The 16,078-nt window shown below is 41.5% G+C and overlaps 2 protein-coding genes and 1 pseudogene across 13 annotated transcripts in view; 1 reads left to right on the plus strand and 2 right to left on the minus strand.

Moving 5' to 3' along the window:
• RNF44 (ring finger protein 44) overlaps nucleotides 1–16,078 on the plus strand; it is a 36,758-nt gene that overhangs the window by 17,815 nt on the left and 2,865 nt on the right. For 8 of the 9 annotated variants that reach the window (XR_005358137.1, XR_005358139.1, XR_005358135.1 and 5 more), the window contains 3 exons: nucleotides 7,632–7,777; nucleotides 13,314–13,464; nucleotides 14,708–14,902. Coding sequence is in view for 1 of the 9 variants with exons in the window: in XM_038534694.1 (XP_038390622.1) it covers nucleotides 7,632–7,777; nucleotides 13,314–13,374 (207 nt within the window). In the remaining 8 variants the exon portion in view is untranslated. Of the gene's footprint in view, nucleotides 1–7,631; nucleotides 7,778–13,313; nucleotides 13,670–14,707; nucleotides 14,903–16,078 lie in introns of those variants that run through there. The other variant, XM_038534694.1, reaches the window with a different exon arrangement.
• The window catches only part of FAF2 (Fas associated factor family member 2), a 91,339-nt gene that overhangs the window by 1,859 nt on the left and 73,402 nt on the right, over nucleotides 1–16,078 (minus strand). Inside the window, exons 11-12 of one of the 4 annotated variants that reach the window (XR_005358145.1) lie at nucleotides 15,661–15,818; nucleotides 9,265–9,344 (exon numbers count right to left, since the gene is read on the minus strand). The exons of 1 other annotated variant lie outside the window; for it this stretch is intronic. The gene's annotated coding sequence lies outside the window, so the exon portion shown is untranslated. The remainder of the gene's footprint in view (nucleotides 1–9,264; nucleotides 9,345–15,660; nucleotides 15,819–16,078) is intronic. 2 more of the 4 variants (XR_005358146.1, XR_005358144.1) reach the window with 2 other exon arrangements.
• On the minus strand, nucleotides 3,266–3,754 carry LOC111095531 (annotated as a pseudogene).

A 16,078-nucleotide genomic window follows, 5' to 3' on the forward strand; every position in this document is an offset into this window, starting at 1 on the left:
TGCTGATGTATGTTATAACCCTCTAGGAATGGATACTGTGAGCAGCACTTCCTACATTTGATTGTTTGGCTACGTGTAATACTCAAGTTGCATTTTCTGGGGCACACTGAAAAGTGCTGATTAGACCAGTGATAGCAACAGAGTTCCCAGGGCCCTAGTCTGAAGACTAGGGAAGTCTTTAAGTTTTTTTTTCAGTATTTAAAAAAAACCTATGGAGGGGTGCCTGGATGGCTCAGTTGGTTGAGTGTCTGCCTTTGGTTCAGGTCATGATCTCTGGGGTCCTGGGATCGAGCCCCAGGTCTCTCTGCTCAGCAAGCAGTCTGCTTCTCCCTCTCCCTCTGCCCCTTACCCTGCTCATGCCCTCTCTCTCACTCTCTCAAGTAAATAAATGAAGTCTTTAAAAAAAAAAAAAAAAAAAAAACTATGGAAAAGAAGACATAAGCTTATTGATGCAAAAAACAAAACAAAACAAAAAAACAACCCTTGCCCAATTCAACATTCATTTATGATAAAAACTCTCAGCAATCCAGAAATAAGAGGGTAACTTCCTCAACTTGATAAACTAACATCTACAAAAAGCCCAAACTAACATGTAATGGTGTGAAAGACTAGGTGCTTTGCCCTTGAGATTAGAACAAGGCAAGGATGGCTATCTACTCTCATCACTCCTTTTTTTTTTTTTTTTTTTTTAAAAGATTTTATTCATATGGGCAGCCCGGGTGGCTCAGCAGTTTAGCACCGCCTTCAGCCCAGGCTGTGATCCTGGAGACCCCGGATTGAGTCCCACATCAGGCTCCCTGCATGGAGCCTGCTTCTCCCTCTGCCTGTGTCTGTGCCTCTCTCTCTCTGTGTGTGTCTCTCATGAATAAATAAATAAAATGTTAAAAAAAAAAAGATTTTATTCATTCATGAGAGACATGCAGAGACAGGCAGAGGGAGAAGCAGGATCCCCATGGCAGGGAAGCCCAACATGGGACTTGATCCCAGGACCCAGGGATCACGACCTGAGCTGAAGGCAGAGGCTCTACCACTGAGCCACTCAGGTGTCCCGACTCTCACCACTCCTATTCAACAACATATTGGAAGTCTTAGCACAAAAGAAAAGGCAAGAAAAATGAAATAAAATTAAACATAGCAGATTGAAAATTTTCCCTATTTGTAGCTTTGATAACCTATAAATTATCAAAATTCCATGGAGAATTTGAAAATCCCAAGGAATCTACCAAGAAAAACTAGAACTAAATGAATTCATTAGGTCATAGGTTACAAGATGAATATACAAAAATTAATTGTATTCTGTATAGTAGCAATAAATATATGAAAACCAAAATCTAAAACATGCTATATAACCACTCAAAAGAGATGAAATATATCTAACAAGACATGAGATTCACGTGTTGAAAAATTTGACAAAACACTGGATGAAAGAAATCATAGACCTATATAAATAGAGAAACCTGTTCTCAGGCTAGAAGACTCAGCAATAGGTAAAGATGTGATTTCTTCCCATATTGGTCTATGGGTTTAATGCAATCCTATCAAAAATGTTTTTAAAATTGTGAGATGACATTCTTCAAAATTTATATGAAAAGGCAAACAAGTAGCTAAGATAACTTTGAAATAACAATAAAATGAAAAGAATCACCCAACCTGATTTTAAGAGTTATTGTATAGCTTTAAGACAATATGGCAGGGCAGCCCAAGTGGCTCAGCAGTTTAGCGCTGCCTTCAGCCTAGGGTGTGATCTTGGAGACCCCAGATCAAGACCCATGTCAGGCTCCCTGCATGGAGCCTGCTTTCTCCCTCTGCCTGTGTCTATGCCTCTCTCTCTGGGTCTCTTATGAATGAATAAATAAATAAATAAATAAATAATCTTTTTTTTTTTTAATTTTTGTTTATTTATGATAGTCACAGAGAGAGAGAGAGAGAGGCAGAGACACAGGCAGAGGGAGAAGCAGGCTCCATGCACCGGGAGCCCGATGTGGGATTCGATCCCAGGTCTCCAGGATCACGCCCTGGGCCAACGGCAGGCACTAAACCGCTGCGCCACCCAGGGATCCCCAAATAAATAAAATCTTAAAAAAAAAAATAAAAGACAATATGGCAGAGGGATCAATGGAACAGAAGAAGGATCCCAGAAACAGCCCTGCACAAGTATGGCCAGCTAATTATTGAGCATTCAACGAAGGATAGTCTCTTCAACAAATAATACTGGAATAGTTGGACATTCATACAAAAATGAACTCAAAATAGATCATAGATTTAAAGGTAAAACAAACTGGAAAACTTATAGAAGAAAACAAGTGAAAATCTTCACCAAGACCTAGAGCTAGGTGGAAAGAGCTTAGACATGGCACCAAAAGCAATCCATAAAAGAAAAATAGTGATAAATTGGACTTCATCAGAAATTATATGATTAATTTACAAGTCATATGTGTGAGAAATGACTCATGTCAGATCAATAAAGAACTCTTCAAAACTCAACAAAAGGGATGTCTGGGTGGCTCAGCAGTTGAGTGCCTGCCTTCAGCTCAGGTCATGGTCCTGGGATCGAGTCCCACGTCAGGCTCCCTGTTTGGAGCCTGCTTCTCCCTCTGCCTATGTCTCTGCCTCCCTCTCTGTCTCATGAATAAATAAATAAAATCTTAAAAAAAAAAAAGCAAAGAGGATACTGCATTTGTTCACCACCATAAGCTATTAGGGAAATGCAAATTCAACCACAGTAAGATTATTACATACCTGTAAAAATAACAAAAATAGTAAATAGTGACAATATCAAGTTCTGATGAGGATGCACAGAAAGGCATTTGTTGTATATTGCTGATGGGACTATTAAATAATACAGCCACTCTGGACTATAGTCTGGCAAGTATTTTTTAAATAATTATTTTGATAGGGCAGCCCGGGTGGCTCAGCGGTTTAGCGCCGCCTTCGGCCCAGGGAGTGATCCTGGAAACCTGGGATCCAGTCCCATGTCGGGCTCCCTGTGTGGAGCCTGCTTCTCCCTCTGCCTGTCTCTGCCTCTCTCTCTCTCTCTCTCTTTCTGTGTCTCTCATGAATAAATAAATAAAAATCTTTAAAAAAATAATTATTTTGATACAATCTATCGTAAGTCAGTAGAGGTTTCACTCTGCCATAGATGCATCTCTGAAGAGCCCTGTACCATTCAACTGATGAGTGTCTAAATGATGTACTATCTTTTATCCCAGCCACCTTCCATGTCCATTAATTGCATCCCAATCAATCCAGATGACCAAATAGTTCTTTATCCCCTAAGTAAGCTTAAAATGGTTGCTTCAGGTATTCCTAGATCTGCAACCCTCTTAAATCCCAGGTAAATCATGAGAGGAATCGGCTCCAGTGGGTGGCAAATTGGCTACCCTTGAAGGACTGCTGCAGCCTCTTTGCTAGCTTCAGTCTGGCGACAGCCTGGCAGTTTCCTCTAAAACTAAACATATACTTACTAAATGACCTAGCACTCCTGGGCATTTATCCCAGAAAAATGAAAACATGTCCACACAAGAACATGTATGCAAATTTTCATAGCTGATTTATCCATAATCACCCCAAAGAGGAACAACCTACATGTCCTTCAGTGAGCAAATGGTTAAATTGTCATCCATCCAGATCATGAAATACTAAACAATAAAAGGAACAAACTTGAGGCCCCTGGCTGGCTCAGCTGCCGGAGCGTGAAACTCTTGATCTTGAGGCCATGGGTTCAAACCCCACAGTTAGTATAGAGCTCACTTAAAAAAAAAAAAAAAAGGAACTATTGATCCATGCAACAACTTGGATGGATCTTAAAGGAATTATGCTGAGTGAAAAAAAAAACAATCACAAAGGTGATATATATATATATATATATATATATATATATATGTATATATCCATTTTTATAACATTATCAACATCGGGAGAGATGGAGAATAGATTAGTGGTTGCCGGGGTTAGGGATGGTGGAACAAGGGTATGTGTGTCTGACTATAAGGGTAGCAAGGGGTAAGGTCTTTGTGATAATGCAATGGTTCTGTGTCTTGATTATGGTGTGATTACATGAATTTATACAAAATAATGAAACTTAACAACTACAAACACAAATGGGTGGATGTAAAACTGGTGAAATCTGGATTATATCAATGTCAATTTTCTGGTTTTATATAAAATGTCATTAAGGGAAACTAAGGGTTACACCAGGCCTTTCTGTAATATTTTTACAACTTCCTATAAATCTATATTTAGTTCTAAATAAAAAGTAAAAAAAAAAAAAAAAAAGCCTGTGGGAAATTAGATAAAGGCTGACATTATGAATCAGATTAAAATCCTTTCATTTTCCGGGGTGCCTGGGTGGCTTAGTTGGTTAAGGCAACTGCCTTTGGCTCAGGTCATGGTCCCAGGATCCTGGGATGGAACTCCATGTCAGGCTCCCTGCTAAGCAGGGAGCCTGCTTCTCCCTCTGCCTCTGCTGCTCCCCCTGCTTGCGCTGTGTGTGTGTGTGTGTGTGTGTGTGTGTGTGTGTAATAAAATCTTTAAAAAAAATAAAATCCTATCATTTTTGTACTACACATAGAAAATCCTAAAGACTCCACCAAAAACTACTAAAAGTAATAAAAGAATTAAGTAAAGTGGCAGGATACAAAATTATACCCAGAAATTGATAGCCTTTCTATACACTAGTAATGAAATAGCAGAAAAAGAAATTAAAAAAAGAATTCTATTTACAATTGCACCAAAAAGAATAAAATGCCTAGGAATAAATTTAACCAAAGAGGTAAAAGAACTACATACTCTGAAAACTATAAAACACTAATGAAAGAACTTGAAGATGATACAAACAAATGGAAAGATACTCCATACTCATGGATTGGAGGAATTAATATTGTTAAAATTTCCATATTGCCCAAAGCAATCTAGATTCAGTGCAGTCTCTATCAAAATACCAACAGCATTTTTCAAAAAAGTAGAACAAATAATACTAAAATCTGTATGGAACCACAGAAGACCCTGAATAGCCAAAGTCATCGTTAGAAGAAAGAACAAAGCTGGTGCTATCACAATACCAGACTTGAAGACATACTACAAAGCTGTAGTAATGAAAACACTGGCACAAAAATAGACACATTGATCAATGGGACAGAATAGAGACCCCAGAAATCATCCCAAAATTATATGATCAATCTATAACAAAGGAGGCAAGAATATACAATAGGGAAAAGACAACCTCTTTAATAAATGATGCTGGGAAAACTGGACAGCTACATGTAAAAGAATGAATCTTCTTTTTTCTTTTTTTTTTTAACTGTATTTATTTTTTCATCAGAGAAGGGGGTGGGCAGAGACACAGGCAGAGGGAGAAGCAGGCTCCATGCAGGGAGCCCAACATGGGACTCGATTCCGGGTCTCCAGGGTCATGCCCTGGGCTGAAGGCAGCACTAAACCACTGAACCAACCAGGCTGCCCGAAACTAGACTACTTTCTAACACCATGCACAAAAATAAACTTGAAATGGATTCAAGGGGCACCTGGGTGGCTCAGTGGTTGAATGTCTGCCTTAGGCTCAGGTCATGATCCCAGGGTCCTGGGATCGAGTCCCGTGTTGGGCTCCCCATAAGGAACCTGCTTTTCTCTCTCCCTGCATGGAGCCTGCTTCTCCCTCTGCCTGTGTCTCTGCCCCCCCTCCCCCGTGTCTGTCATGAATAAATAAAATAGATTTTATTTTATTGCCCTAAATAAATAAAATCTTTTAAAAAATCATAAAATTAAAAAGAAATGGATTCAAGACCTAAATATAAGACCTAAAACCATAAAAATCCTAGAAGAGAGCACAAGCAGTAATTTCTGACTTTGGCTGTAGCAACACTTTTCTAGATATGCCTCCTGAAGCAAGGGAAACAAAAGCAAAAGTAAACTATTGAGACTACATCAAAATAAAAAGCTTTTTGCATGGCAGAAGAAATCAAGAAAACAAAAATAAGATATTTGCAAATGATATATCTGCTAAGGGATTAATACCCAGAATATATGAAGAACTTCTGGGCAGCCTGGGTGGCTTAGTGGTTTAGCACCGCCTTTGGCCCAGGGCCTGATCCTGGAGTCCCAGGATCGAGTCCCATGTCAGGCTCCCTGCATGGAGCCTGCTTCTCCCTCTGCCTGTGTCTCTGCCAATCTTTCTCTCTGTGTCTCTCATTAATAAATAAATAAAATCTTAAAAAAATATATTAAAAGAACTTTTACAACTCATCATCAAAAAAGCCCAATCTGATTTAAAAATGGGCAGAGGACCTGAAGAGACATTTTTCCAAAGAGGTTACACAGAGAGCCAACAAGTACCTGACATATGCTCAACATCGCTAATCACCAAGGAAATGCAAATCAAAACTACAATCACTTTATATCTGTCAGAATGACTAGAATCAAAATGACAAGAAACAAGTCTTGGGAAAGATGTGGAGAAAAAGCAATTGTTGTTGGGAATGTAATGTAATGTACAGCCACTGTGGGAAACCTAGAGGGACCTAGAAGGTACTATGCTAAGTGAAATAAATCAGACTGAGAAAGACAAATACAATAGTGTTCCACTGATAAGTAGAATCTAAAAAAGAAAATTATTGGGATGCCTGGGTGGCTCAGCGGTTGAGCATCTGCCTTTGACTCAGGGTGTGATCCTGGAGTCCCTGGATCAAGTCCCACATCGGGCTCCCTGCATGGAGCCTGCTTCTCCCTCTGCCTGTATCTCTCTGCCTCTCTGTGTGTCTCTCATGAATAAATAAAATCTTTTTTTAAAAAAGGAAATTATTAAATAAAAAGCAGAATCAGACCTATAAATACAGAGAACAAACTGATGGTTGCCATAGGGGAAGTGAGTGGTGGGAAGATGAGCAAAATGGGTGAAGGGGAGAAGGAGATACAGAAATAAAAGGCACAGCACAGGGAATCTAGTCAGTGATATAGCATTGTGTGGCAACAAATGGCAGCTACACTTGTATTGAACATAGCATAATGTATAAACGTATTAAATCACTAAGTTGTACACTTAGAAACTAATACTATGTTGCATGTCAACCATACTCAAGTAAAAAATAAATTTTAGGGACGCTTGGTCACTCAGTGGTTGTGTCTGCCTTAGGCTCAGGGCGTGGTCCTAGAGTCCCAGGATCCAGTCCCACATCGGGCTCCCTGCATGGACCCTGCTTCTCCCTCTGCCTATGTCTCTGCCTCTCTCTCTGGGCCTCTCATGAATAAATAAATAAAATCTTAAAACAATTTTTTAATCCTATCATCTTGGGATGCCTGGATGGCTCAGTTGGTAGAACATGTGACTTTGGATTTCAGGGTCATGAGTTCAAGCTTCACTTTGGGCACAGAGCTTACTCGAAAAATAAATTTGTAAAATATTTATTTAGGTTATAGCCCATCTTTGGGCTATAGTCTGTTACTTGACGGTGTGGCAGTAGGTGGGAGGTTGGGGTCGTAGAAGGTCATTATGGTTACTGCTGTTCTATCAGAAGCTCTGCCTGCCAGCAACAACCATGCCTGGCCTAAGGCAGCTATTTCTTGAAGAATGAATGAATTGGCAGTAATAACAGTTGGTAACAGTTTAATAACCATAGAATTGGCAACATCTCTCCAAGGGGTGCACACCACAAGTCCTTGGACAGAAGATGGAGCTCCAGGACCAGATGTTCTCTTACCCCTTTGGCCCTGGTACCTCAAAACCCTCTGAACTCAGCCTGTATACTCATGGACAAGACTCTGAGTTCTTCTCTGGGCACAGAAGGTATAAAAGGCTACATACTCTATAAGGGCAATTTCACTGCTACAGAGTCTCCAACACCTTGTAGGGTGTTTTGCATGTTGTTTGTGCTAAATAAAGTCATTCAACAAAGCTGGCTGAGGGTTTGTGCCCAAAGCCATGCACTGTTCTAGGCAGTAGGGGAACACCAGTGAATGAGACAAAGTTCCTGCCTCTAGGAAGCTGGCATTCAGGAGAGACAGACAATATATAAGAAGAACTTTCAAGTATCACAAGGGTCTTGATAATAGAGGTGGTCTTCCAGAGGAGGCTACACTGAGATCAGGGAGACCTGAATGGTGAAAAGGAGCTAGGCAGGAGAAAAGCATTCCAGGAGGGAACAGAATGTGCAGAGGCCCAGAGGCAAGAATGAGTTTGGGCAAGAGCACAGGGTGAAGCTGGAGAGATGAAGTTGAAGGGGAAGGGAGGGGCCAGGTCCCAGAGGCCCTTATAACCCAGTGTTTCTTTTACTCTTCAGCTACCAGAGTTGAGGATTGGCTCAGAGAGGCTCCAGGCTAGCCCTAGGCCCAGGCAAGAAATGGGAGAATCAGAATAATGTGATTCCACTCCTATATTCTCCAAGCCAGAGAACCCACATTTGAAAAACCCTAACGGAGATCTCCCGTAGTCTGTTCCCCCCTCACCTCCTCCATGCTCCACAGCCACCTTACATACACTTCTTGGGATACAATAGGAAAGGGAAGTCCTTTGTCCTTTATGGGTTTCCTGGGAATGACAGCCACAGAGGAGGTCTTGGTTCCTTCTCTTTATTATGAACAGGTAAGCTAAAGTTAGACTGGTTGCAGCCCTGAAGATAAACCCCCCTTGTCATTTCACCAGAAGATGGGTGATGTCAAAGAAATGGGGTTCCATGTGTCTCTCCTTCCTCTACCCTGCCTTCTCTGGCTTCCCTTTGGGAAGGGATGGAGGCTGTAGAACTGTTATCCCAATCTTGTCTCACTCTTGTCAGCCCCTGCCTCTCCCTTCTTCCTTTAAGCCACCTCCAGATTCTCACGGTTTCCCCAACATGCCCTATTTTTACCCCTGTGCTATGCGTGCTGTTCGCCCTGCTTGGAAGATCATTCACATTTTGTGAGCACCCATCATGCTGCTGAGTTATCCCTCACAGGACCCTTTGGTTTTCTTTACTGTAAAAATGTTACTACTTCCCTCATAATTCCTGCTAAGGAAGTGGAGGCTCAGAGATAGGAGAGGACTTGCCAAAGATCCCAGAGTCAATACACGGCAGAGTTGGGATCAAGCCCAGGTCCATCTACCCTCTCTGTAGCCTTTGCCCTTGAACCACACTATGTTGCCTCAAATGTTTTAACATCTCCTGGTAATCATGCTTCTTTTCCAAAGTCCAGTTTGAATGTCCCCTCCTCAAGTGCACTTCTCAAACCACAGGGGGCCACACTTCTACTGTGCTTCCTTAGCACACCATGCAGATGGCTTTCCCCCACGCATCTCACCTGTTATGATCAATCCAGCTGGCTGCCCATTCTCTGCTTTACTAGACCAAAGGCCATCACAGTCACCATGTTCCCAGATCCTAGCAAAATGGCAAGGACACAGTAGGCATCAGTGAGGGTTTTCTCAACAGGTGATTGAATAAGTGAACAAATGAGCTGCTGGGAGGGAAAGCATGTGGGAAGTTGACCCCAGTCTCAAGGCCCAGGTGAGTTTGCACAGGCCCTTTCTCTTTCTTTCCAGTGTCCCAGCATAGTGAATTAACTGTTACCTGTCCCATTCCCAGTGATCTTTCTGTACAATGAGAATTCCTTAAACCATCCCCTGCCCGGCCTCCATAGTCTGATACGCTGGGGCAAATCCATTGGCCTCTGCTGTTATTTCAGCCTCAGATCAAATTTCTTGACAGAGAAGTGGGCACTGGGAAAGCCCTCTGAACAACAGAGGGCTCACTGCCACTCAGTGCTCAACACAATGGTAGGTTGCTCAGCCAGAAATTAGTCACATCTGTTGAACATGAATGACTTTATATTAGCAAATGTACAAACATTTTATGTGATTTTAACCAAAGTATATCGAGGGGAAAAAAGCTCGAGGCAAATATGCTAAAATACTAATAATTTGGGGTAGTAGGAATATAAATAAGGGTTATTTTCTTCTTTATACTTTTCCTGCAACTTTTTAAAAAGAAAAGGCCCTGCCATATATGGGGTGCAACTAAACACAGATAGCCCTATCTATTGACCAATTACGTTCCTCCTTCCCAAAGGTAGAAGTCCTGACATCCCAAGGGTGTCCTCTACCTCTGACAACACCCTCCCACTGACCTACCCTTTCTGAGACCTAGACCTCTTCCTTTCTGAGATTTGGCTTTCCATTCTGGGACCTACCCCATGGTCTTTCAACACTTAAATTACCTACAGTGGGTTTCCTATTTGTTACTTGAAACTAAAGATCTTTAATATAGACACCAAAAGGTAAGAGCTATCTGAGAAGATCCACGTGTGTGCAGTTACTGTGTTTCTAAATTGGTATACCATGCAATTATGATTTATATCTACTGTCCTTGCCAGTACCTGTGTTATAAGCCAGTCTTACAAATAGGATTCCATGTTAAAAAAAAAAAAACAAAAAAAAACAAATAGGATTCCAGAAAACCAGAATCACGTGGTCTAGGCATTGCTTTCCTGGCAATCAGAGAGGAGTTTGAGAAACTGATTGCATATCTTTTAAATCATTTCTCTTGTCAATTGTGTTAGTCTATAGGCAGGAAGTGCATGGTGTGTTTAGGGAACAATCAAGAGATCTGTATGGTTAGTTAGTGTGACTATGTGGAAGAACAACAACAACAACAACAACAAAAAGCTATAAAGTTCAGAAAGGGCTCTGTTGAAGTCCCCAACTTCCAAGCTGAGAGCTGGACTTTCTCCTGGGGTGAAGGGGGTGCTGAGAGCTTCTGAATACCCACATGTGATCTCTGTTTTCATAAAGAAAATTGGCAGCAGGAAGAAAATAGACTGGTGACAGTGCCTGGCTTTTCAGGTCTACTCTCACCATGTATTCTGGTTTCAATCTTACCTGGGCTTTCAGTTTTTCCAGAAAGCCACTTAGGTCTTTCTATACTCTGGTCTGCTCTTTTTTTTTTTTAAGATTTTATTTATTTATTCATGATAGACATAGAGAGAGGCAGAAACACAGGCAGAGAGAAACAGGCTCCGTGGCTGGAGCCCGACGTGGGACTCGATCCTGGGACTCCAGGATCGTGCCCTGGGCCAAAGGCAGGCGCTAAACCGCTGAGCCACCCAGGGATCCCCTGGCCTGCTCTCTTAAATGGCTAATTCAAATCTATGTCAGTCTTAGACCTCTGACCCCATCATCCCCAACCTGACAGAACATACCATCACATGCGGACACTCAACTTCTGCCTTCAAATTTACAAGTACACCGACTTCTGCTCCCTCCTTCCTCCTGAGGCCAACCCCTTCCACCACCCTAGGTATATCTTTCTCTATGTATCTTCAACCTTTTTCTCTCATAGCTTTTAACATTTACACATAATGGAGTCCCTCCCAACTTAAAACAAATAACCTTTCCTCATTCATACCTTTCTGGATTGTTCTATTTTCTCCAATACCTTCCACTGAAAAATTTTCTGAGAGCTGCCTACATTCAATCTTTCCACTTTATCTCCCACTCATTACTTCAGCCTTCTGATACTGTCTGTACTCCACTAAAATAGCACCAGTGACCATTCCTAAATGCAGCTGTCAGAAACCTGGAAATCCTCAATTTCTCAGTCCATCACCCTCCAAGTCTTATCAGCCTCCAGGTCCTCCCTGATCATTGTGCCTTCTAAATAGTTCTCATTTCCATCATTAATGCCCCACCATCCCCAAACCATTCCTCATCCAAGATTCTATCTTATCACTTCTTACCCCTGCCCCCTTCCCATTCAGTCTCCCTGCAGTGACAGAATTAGCTGTCTAAAACCCAAATCTAATGTATCACCCTTGCTTAAAGCCCCTCAATGGCCCTCGGAATAAAATTCACATAATCTGACCCCCAATCTGTGGGCCAGAAACAAGGGGACACTTAGCTCTGTACATTTACAAAGATCTTGTAATAGACCAATGAACACGGTAATTAGATGACAGTTCACCATAAGAGATGGTTAGTGGATGGAAGTTCAATCAACAGGAGGTTAAGAAAGAAGTGGAGGCTGGTGCAAGCCATCTTGGCAGGAAAGCAGATAGAATGGTAACTTGTGGGTAAGGTTAAGGTTAAAGGTTTTGCTTGACTTTTTAAGATTCAAGCGATTAAAACGTGAAGAGAATCAAGCAATTGAAAAGGGGATAGTTGTTAGGAAAGGTTCTGGCAATGACACAAATGGGAGACTGAGCACACACTGCTAGAAGGAATATAAATTGTAGTCACTTTTCTGGAATATAATTTGAAAATCACATAATCATTTAAAAAAGTAAAATTTCCATCCTTTTGTGACTCAGTAACTTTACTTCTAGAAGGGATTTCTTTTCCCCCTGAGAAAACAAGCATGGATGTGTACTTTTAGCACTACAGGGATGTTTGTCAATTTGTACTTTGAAGGAAAAAAAAATGGAATAACCTAAAATGTCAAAAGAGGATTTTGGTCAGTTTATGGTACATCCATTCAGTGAAATGCTGGGTAGTCATTTAAACAAATATAGAATATGTAAAACTGAGACAATACAACATTTACAATGCCATCCTATTTTTGTAGAAAACAAAGTTTTTATGTGCAAAGTCTAGGAAGGACATACAATGGAATATTAACAAGAGATACCTCTGGACAATGTATTTTTAGTTTTTTTTTATTCTTTGCACTTCCTAAAGTTTCCTATCATGAATAGGAATACCTGAATAAAGAAAACAATCTATGGCTGGCTGGCTTAGTCAAAGGAGCAGGTGACTCTTGATCTCGGGGTTGTTTGAGCCCTATGTGGGGTATATAGGTTAATTAAAAACAAAAGAAAACAAAAACAGGAGTGCCTGGGTGCCTCAGTGGGTTAAGCATCTGATTCTTCATTTCAGCTCAGGTCATGATCTCAAGATTAGCTGGGCATGGAGGCCAGCTTATAATTTTTTTCTCTCCCTTTCGATCTTCCCTTCCTTCCTCTCACCACCCCAACTCATGCACTCTCTCTAAAAAACAAAAACAATTTATAAAATCACACTCTCTCTCTCTCACACACACACACACACACACACACACACTCTCTCTCTCTCTCTCTCACACACACACACACACACAGTGAGTCCATTCATACGAAGTTTAAGAACAAGCAAAACTTCTACGGTAAAAGCAGCCAGAATACTGGTTTTCTCTGAGGAGCTTTAGTCTGGGAAGACATACAAGGTAACTTTCTGGGATAATTAAACATACTGAGCATCTGGTCTTTGGTGTAAGTATACATAAGGTTAAGCGTTACAAAACTCTAAGATTCGAGCATTTTACCGTGTGTCAATTATATCTCCTTTATTTATTTATTTATTTTTATATCTCCTTTAAAAGAAAAGACACCCACAAGACAGAAGGGAAAGAAGAAGCAGGTAACGTCACTGAACAATTTTGAAGTGAAAAAGGAAGAGGATGAAGTTCTGTGACAAGATCTCAAATTCCTCAGGAAGTAGGCTGTAATGTGTTGAGAGTGAGGAGGATGCAGGTGGGCTTGGATTTGAGAAAGGGGACACAACAGAGCAGTGCCTATGTAGAAATGCACAGGGGCTCCCTAGAACTGGGTCACAAAAGTGGGCACTGACATCTGGGCTCCTTAGTTTGCTGCAATATATGCCAGGATTCTGCAACATAAAGAACAAGAGAGAAATCAAATGGTTCACTTTAACTCTGGGAATTGTGACAGCTCTGGGTTGTAGTGGAGAGGAGCATGAAACCAACAGAATTTTAGTAAAGAGAACTGGGAGGAGTAGTGAGGACAGAAAGGCCTTGAGGGGAGTGTGGAACTGGAGCACTAAAGGCTGTGGTCAGCAAGGGTTTGGTTCTAAGGTCTGGAGGGTGAAGCAGTTCATAGTGAAGGCTATACTCAAAGCACGGCACTGCTGGGAGGGAGAGGAGCAAAGAAAGCAAATATTCACTAAGCATCCATCTACCCACCACCAGGCACTTCAGAGAGAGCAGCCCACTGAAAGAGCACCTGAACTTTGCAAGGATGCACTGCCATTATGTTTATAGATGAGGAAACACCCTAGATCACTCACCAAGGGGCAGTTTCAAATTCAGATTTGACTCAAGGCCTCTTTCCACTACATTCAGCAGCTACACAAGTCAAATCAGGAGCACCAGAACCAGAATTTTAAGAAATCCACATATGTAGACGTTGAGAGTTACCTAGGTAGCTGGTGGAGGGGAAAGTATCAATTGCCTACATCTGGGGAAATACTGTCTGGTAGCAACTAGAAGAGGATAAAGTACTCCAAGGAGATGGCATATGCTTCAGGGGCATTGTCTTAGAAGACAGGGCATCAGAGTGGCAAAAGAGAAACACAGATGCATTCCCTGGTTCCAAGACTCAAGGGAAAATGAAGTTACCTGCTTAAGGGTTTCCTGAAGTGGTATCTTCAAGAGAATATCAGGTTTCAGTTTACCAGGGTTAGAAATCTGGGAGTTTGAGGCATCATTCTGAGAGTTACCAAGAAGGGCAGACAGAAGAGGAAAGGGGTAAAGCCTCCAGAGGCAGGAGAGTCTCAGCATTCTGTTGGCTGAGCTCATAGTCATGAGGGAGAGATTTGAGGGGCTGGTGGCTCCATCAGGGGAAAAGTATATGGAGTACACCACCAGAGGCATGGCAAAAAAAAAAAAAAAAAAAAAAGGTCAGGCATTATCTGCCTCATTGAGAAAAGCCTCAACTTAATCCCTCCCCTTTCTCTCCTTCCTTTATCTGTATCTAGGATGAACTATTAGCAGGGGGCAAGCTACAGACTGTTGAAAACAGTAATAGGAGCTATAACTTACTGAACATCTATTGCATGCTAAATAACTGCAGCAGCAATTCACTTCATCTGGACTGCAAGGCTACAACCCATTTTACAGATGATGAAAGTGAAGCCTACAGAGTTGAAGTCACAGCCAGGATTTGAAACCAGGTTTGTCTGGCATCAGAGTTTGAATCATCCTTTACTCTGTTAATTGATGGCAAAAAATTTATACATAACCCTCACAATCAATTGTGAAGTGGTCATTTTTAAAAATGGATTCTGACCTACGGTGAACAAACTCTTCTTGCAGACTTATTAGACTGAGCAAAAGACATTCTAGTTTACACATATGATCTACATTTAAAAAAAACAAAACAAAAATGGAAGCCCACATCTTCAGATAAGCAACAGGGTAGACTCTGATGGTGACAGGAATTCGTAGCTCACAGAAATGAGTTCTTTGCATAAGGTCAGACAGTGGGGAAGAGAAAGGCAAAGAACTAAGACATTTCCTCATTTTTTTTTAAATAGTTTTTTTTTTTTTTTAAGATTTTATTTATTCATGAGAGACATACAGAGAGAAAGGCAGAGACACAGGCAGAAGGAGAAGCGGGCTCCATGCAAGGAGCCCGACGTGGAACTCGATCCCAGGTCTCCAGGATCACACCCTGGGCTGCAGGTGGTGCTAAACCGCTGCACCACCGGGGCTGCCCACATTTCCTCTTAGAAACAAAAAACAAGGACGCCTGGGTGGCTCAGCGGCTTGGCACCTGCCTTTGGCCCAGGGCATGATCCTGGAGTCCCGGGATTGAGTCCCATGTCGGACTCCCTGCATGGAGCCTGCTTCTCTCTCTGCCTGTGTCACTGCCGCTGTCTCTCATGAATAAATATTTAAAAAACCAAAAACAATAAACAAGTAAAAATACCTTAGGAGGGGAGCTCCAATAGTCCAGACTTCATTAGATCAAAGGTGATTCTTCTTTAGGTACTCATTCACAAGGACATAGGTCTGTTCTAGCAGGAGTCATGGCATCCCTTATCAAACGGACAGTTACAACTCCAAGAAAATATTCCTTCAAACACACTACCAAGGAGAAAGGAAACAATGACACTTGTTTTGGGCTCTTCATATACATTTGATTTAACCTATAAACCAATCCTGAGACAGATGGTGTACACTTTACAGTTGGAGAAACTAAAGAACTTGCCTGAGGACAGATAAGCCCAAACTTGAACCTGGGTCTGTCTGCTATGTTGCCTCTTTTCACTGAAATACACAATTTTAACTCCTTGCTCATCTTTGATTCTTCCTTGCTTCTCAGCGATGCAATACCCTGTTCCTAT

Source organism: Canis lupus, chromosome 4 (genome assembly GCF_011100685.1).
Source record: "Canis lupus familiaris isolate Mischka breed German Shepherd chromosome 4, alternate assembly UU_Cfam_GSD_1.0, whole genome shotgun sequence".
Lineage (NCBI taxonomy): Eukaryota > Metazoa > Chordata > Mammalia > Carnivora > Canidae > Canis > Canis lupus.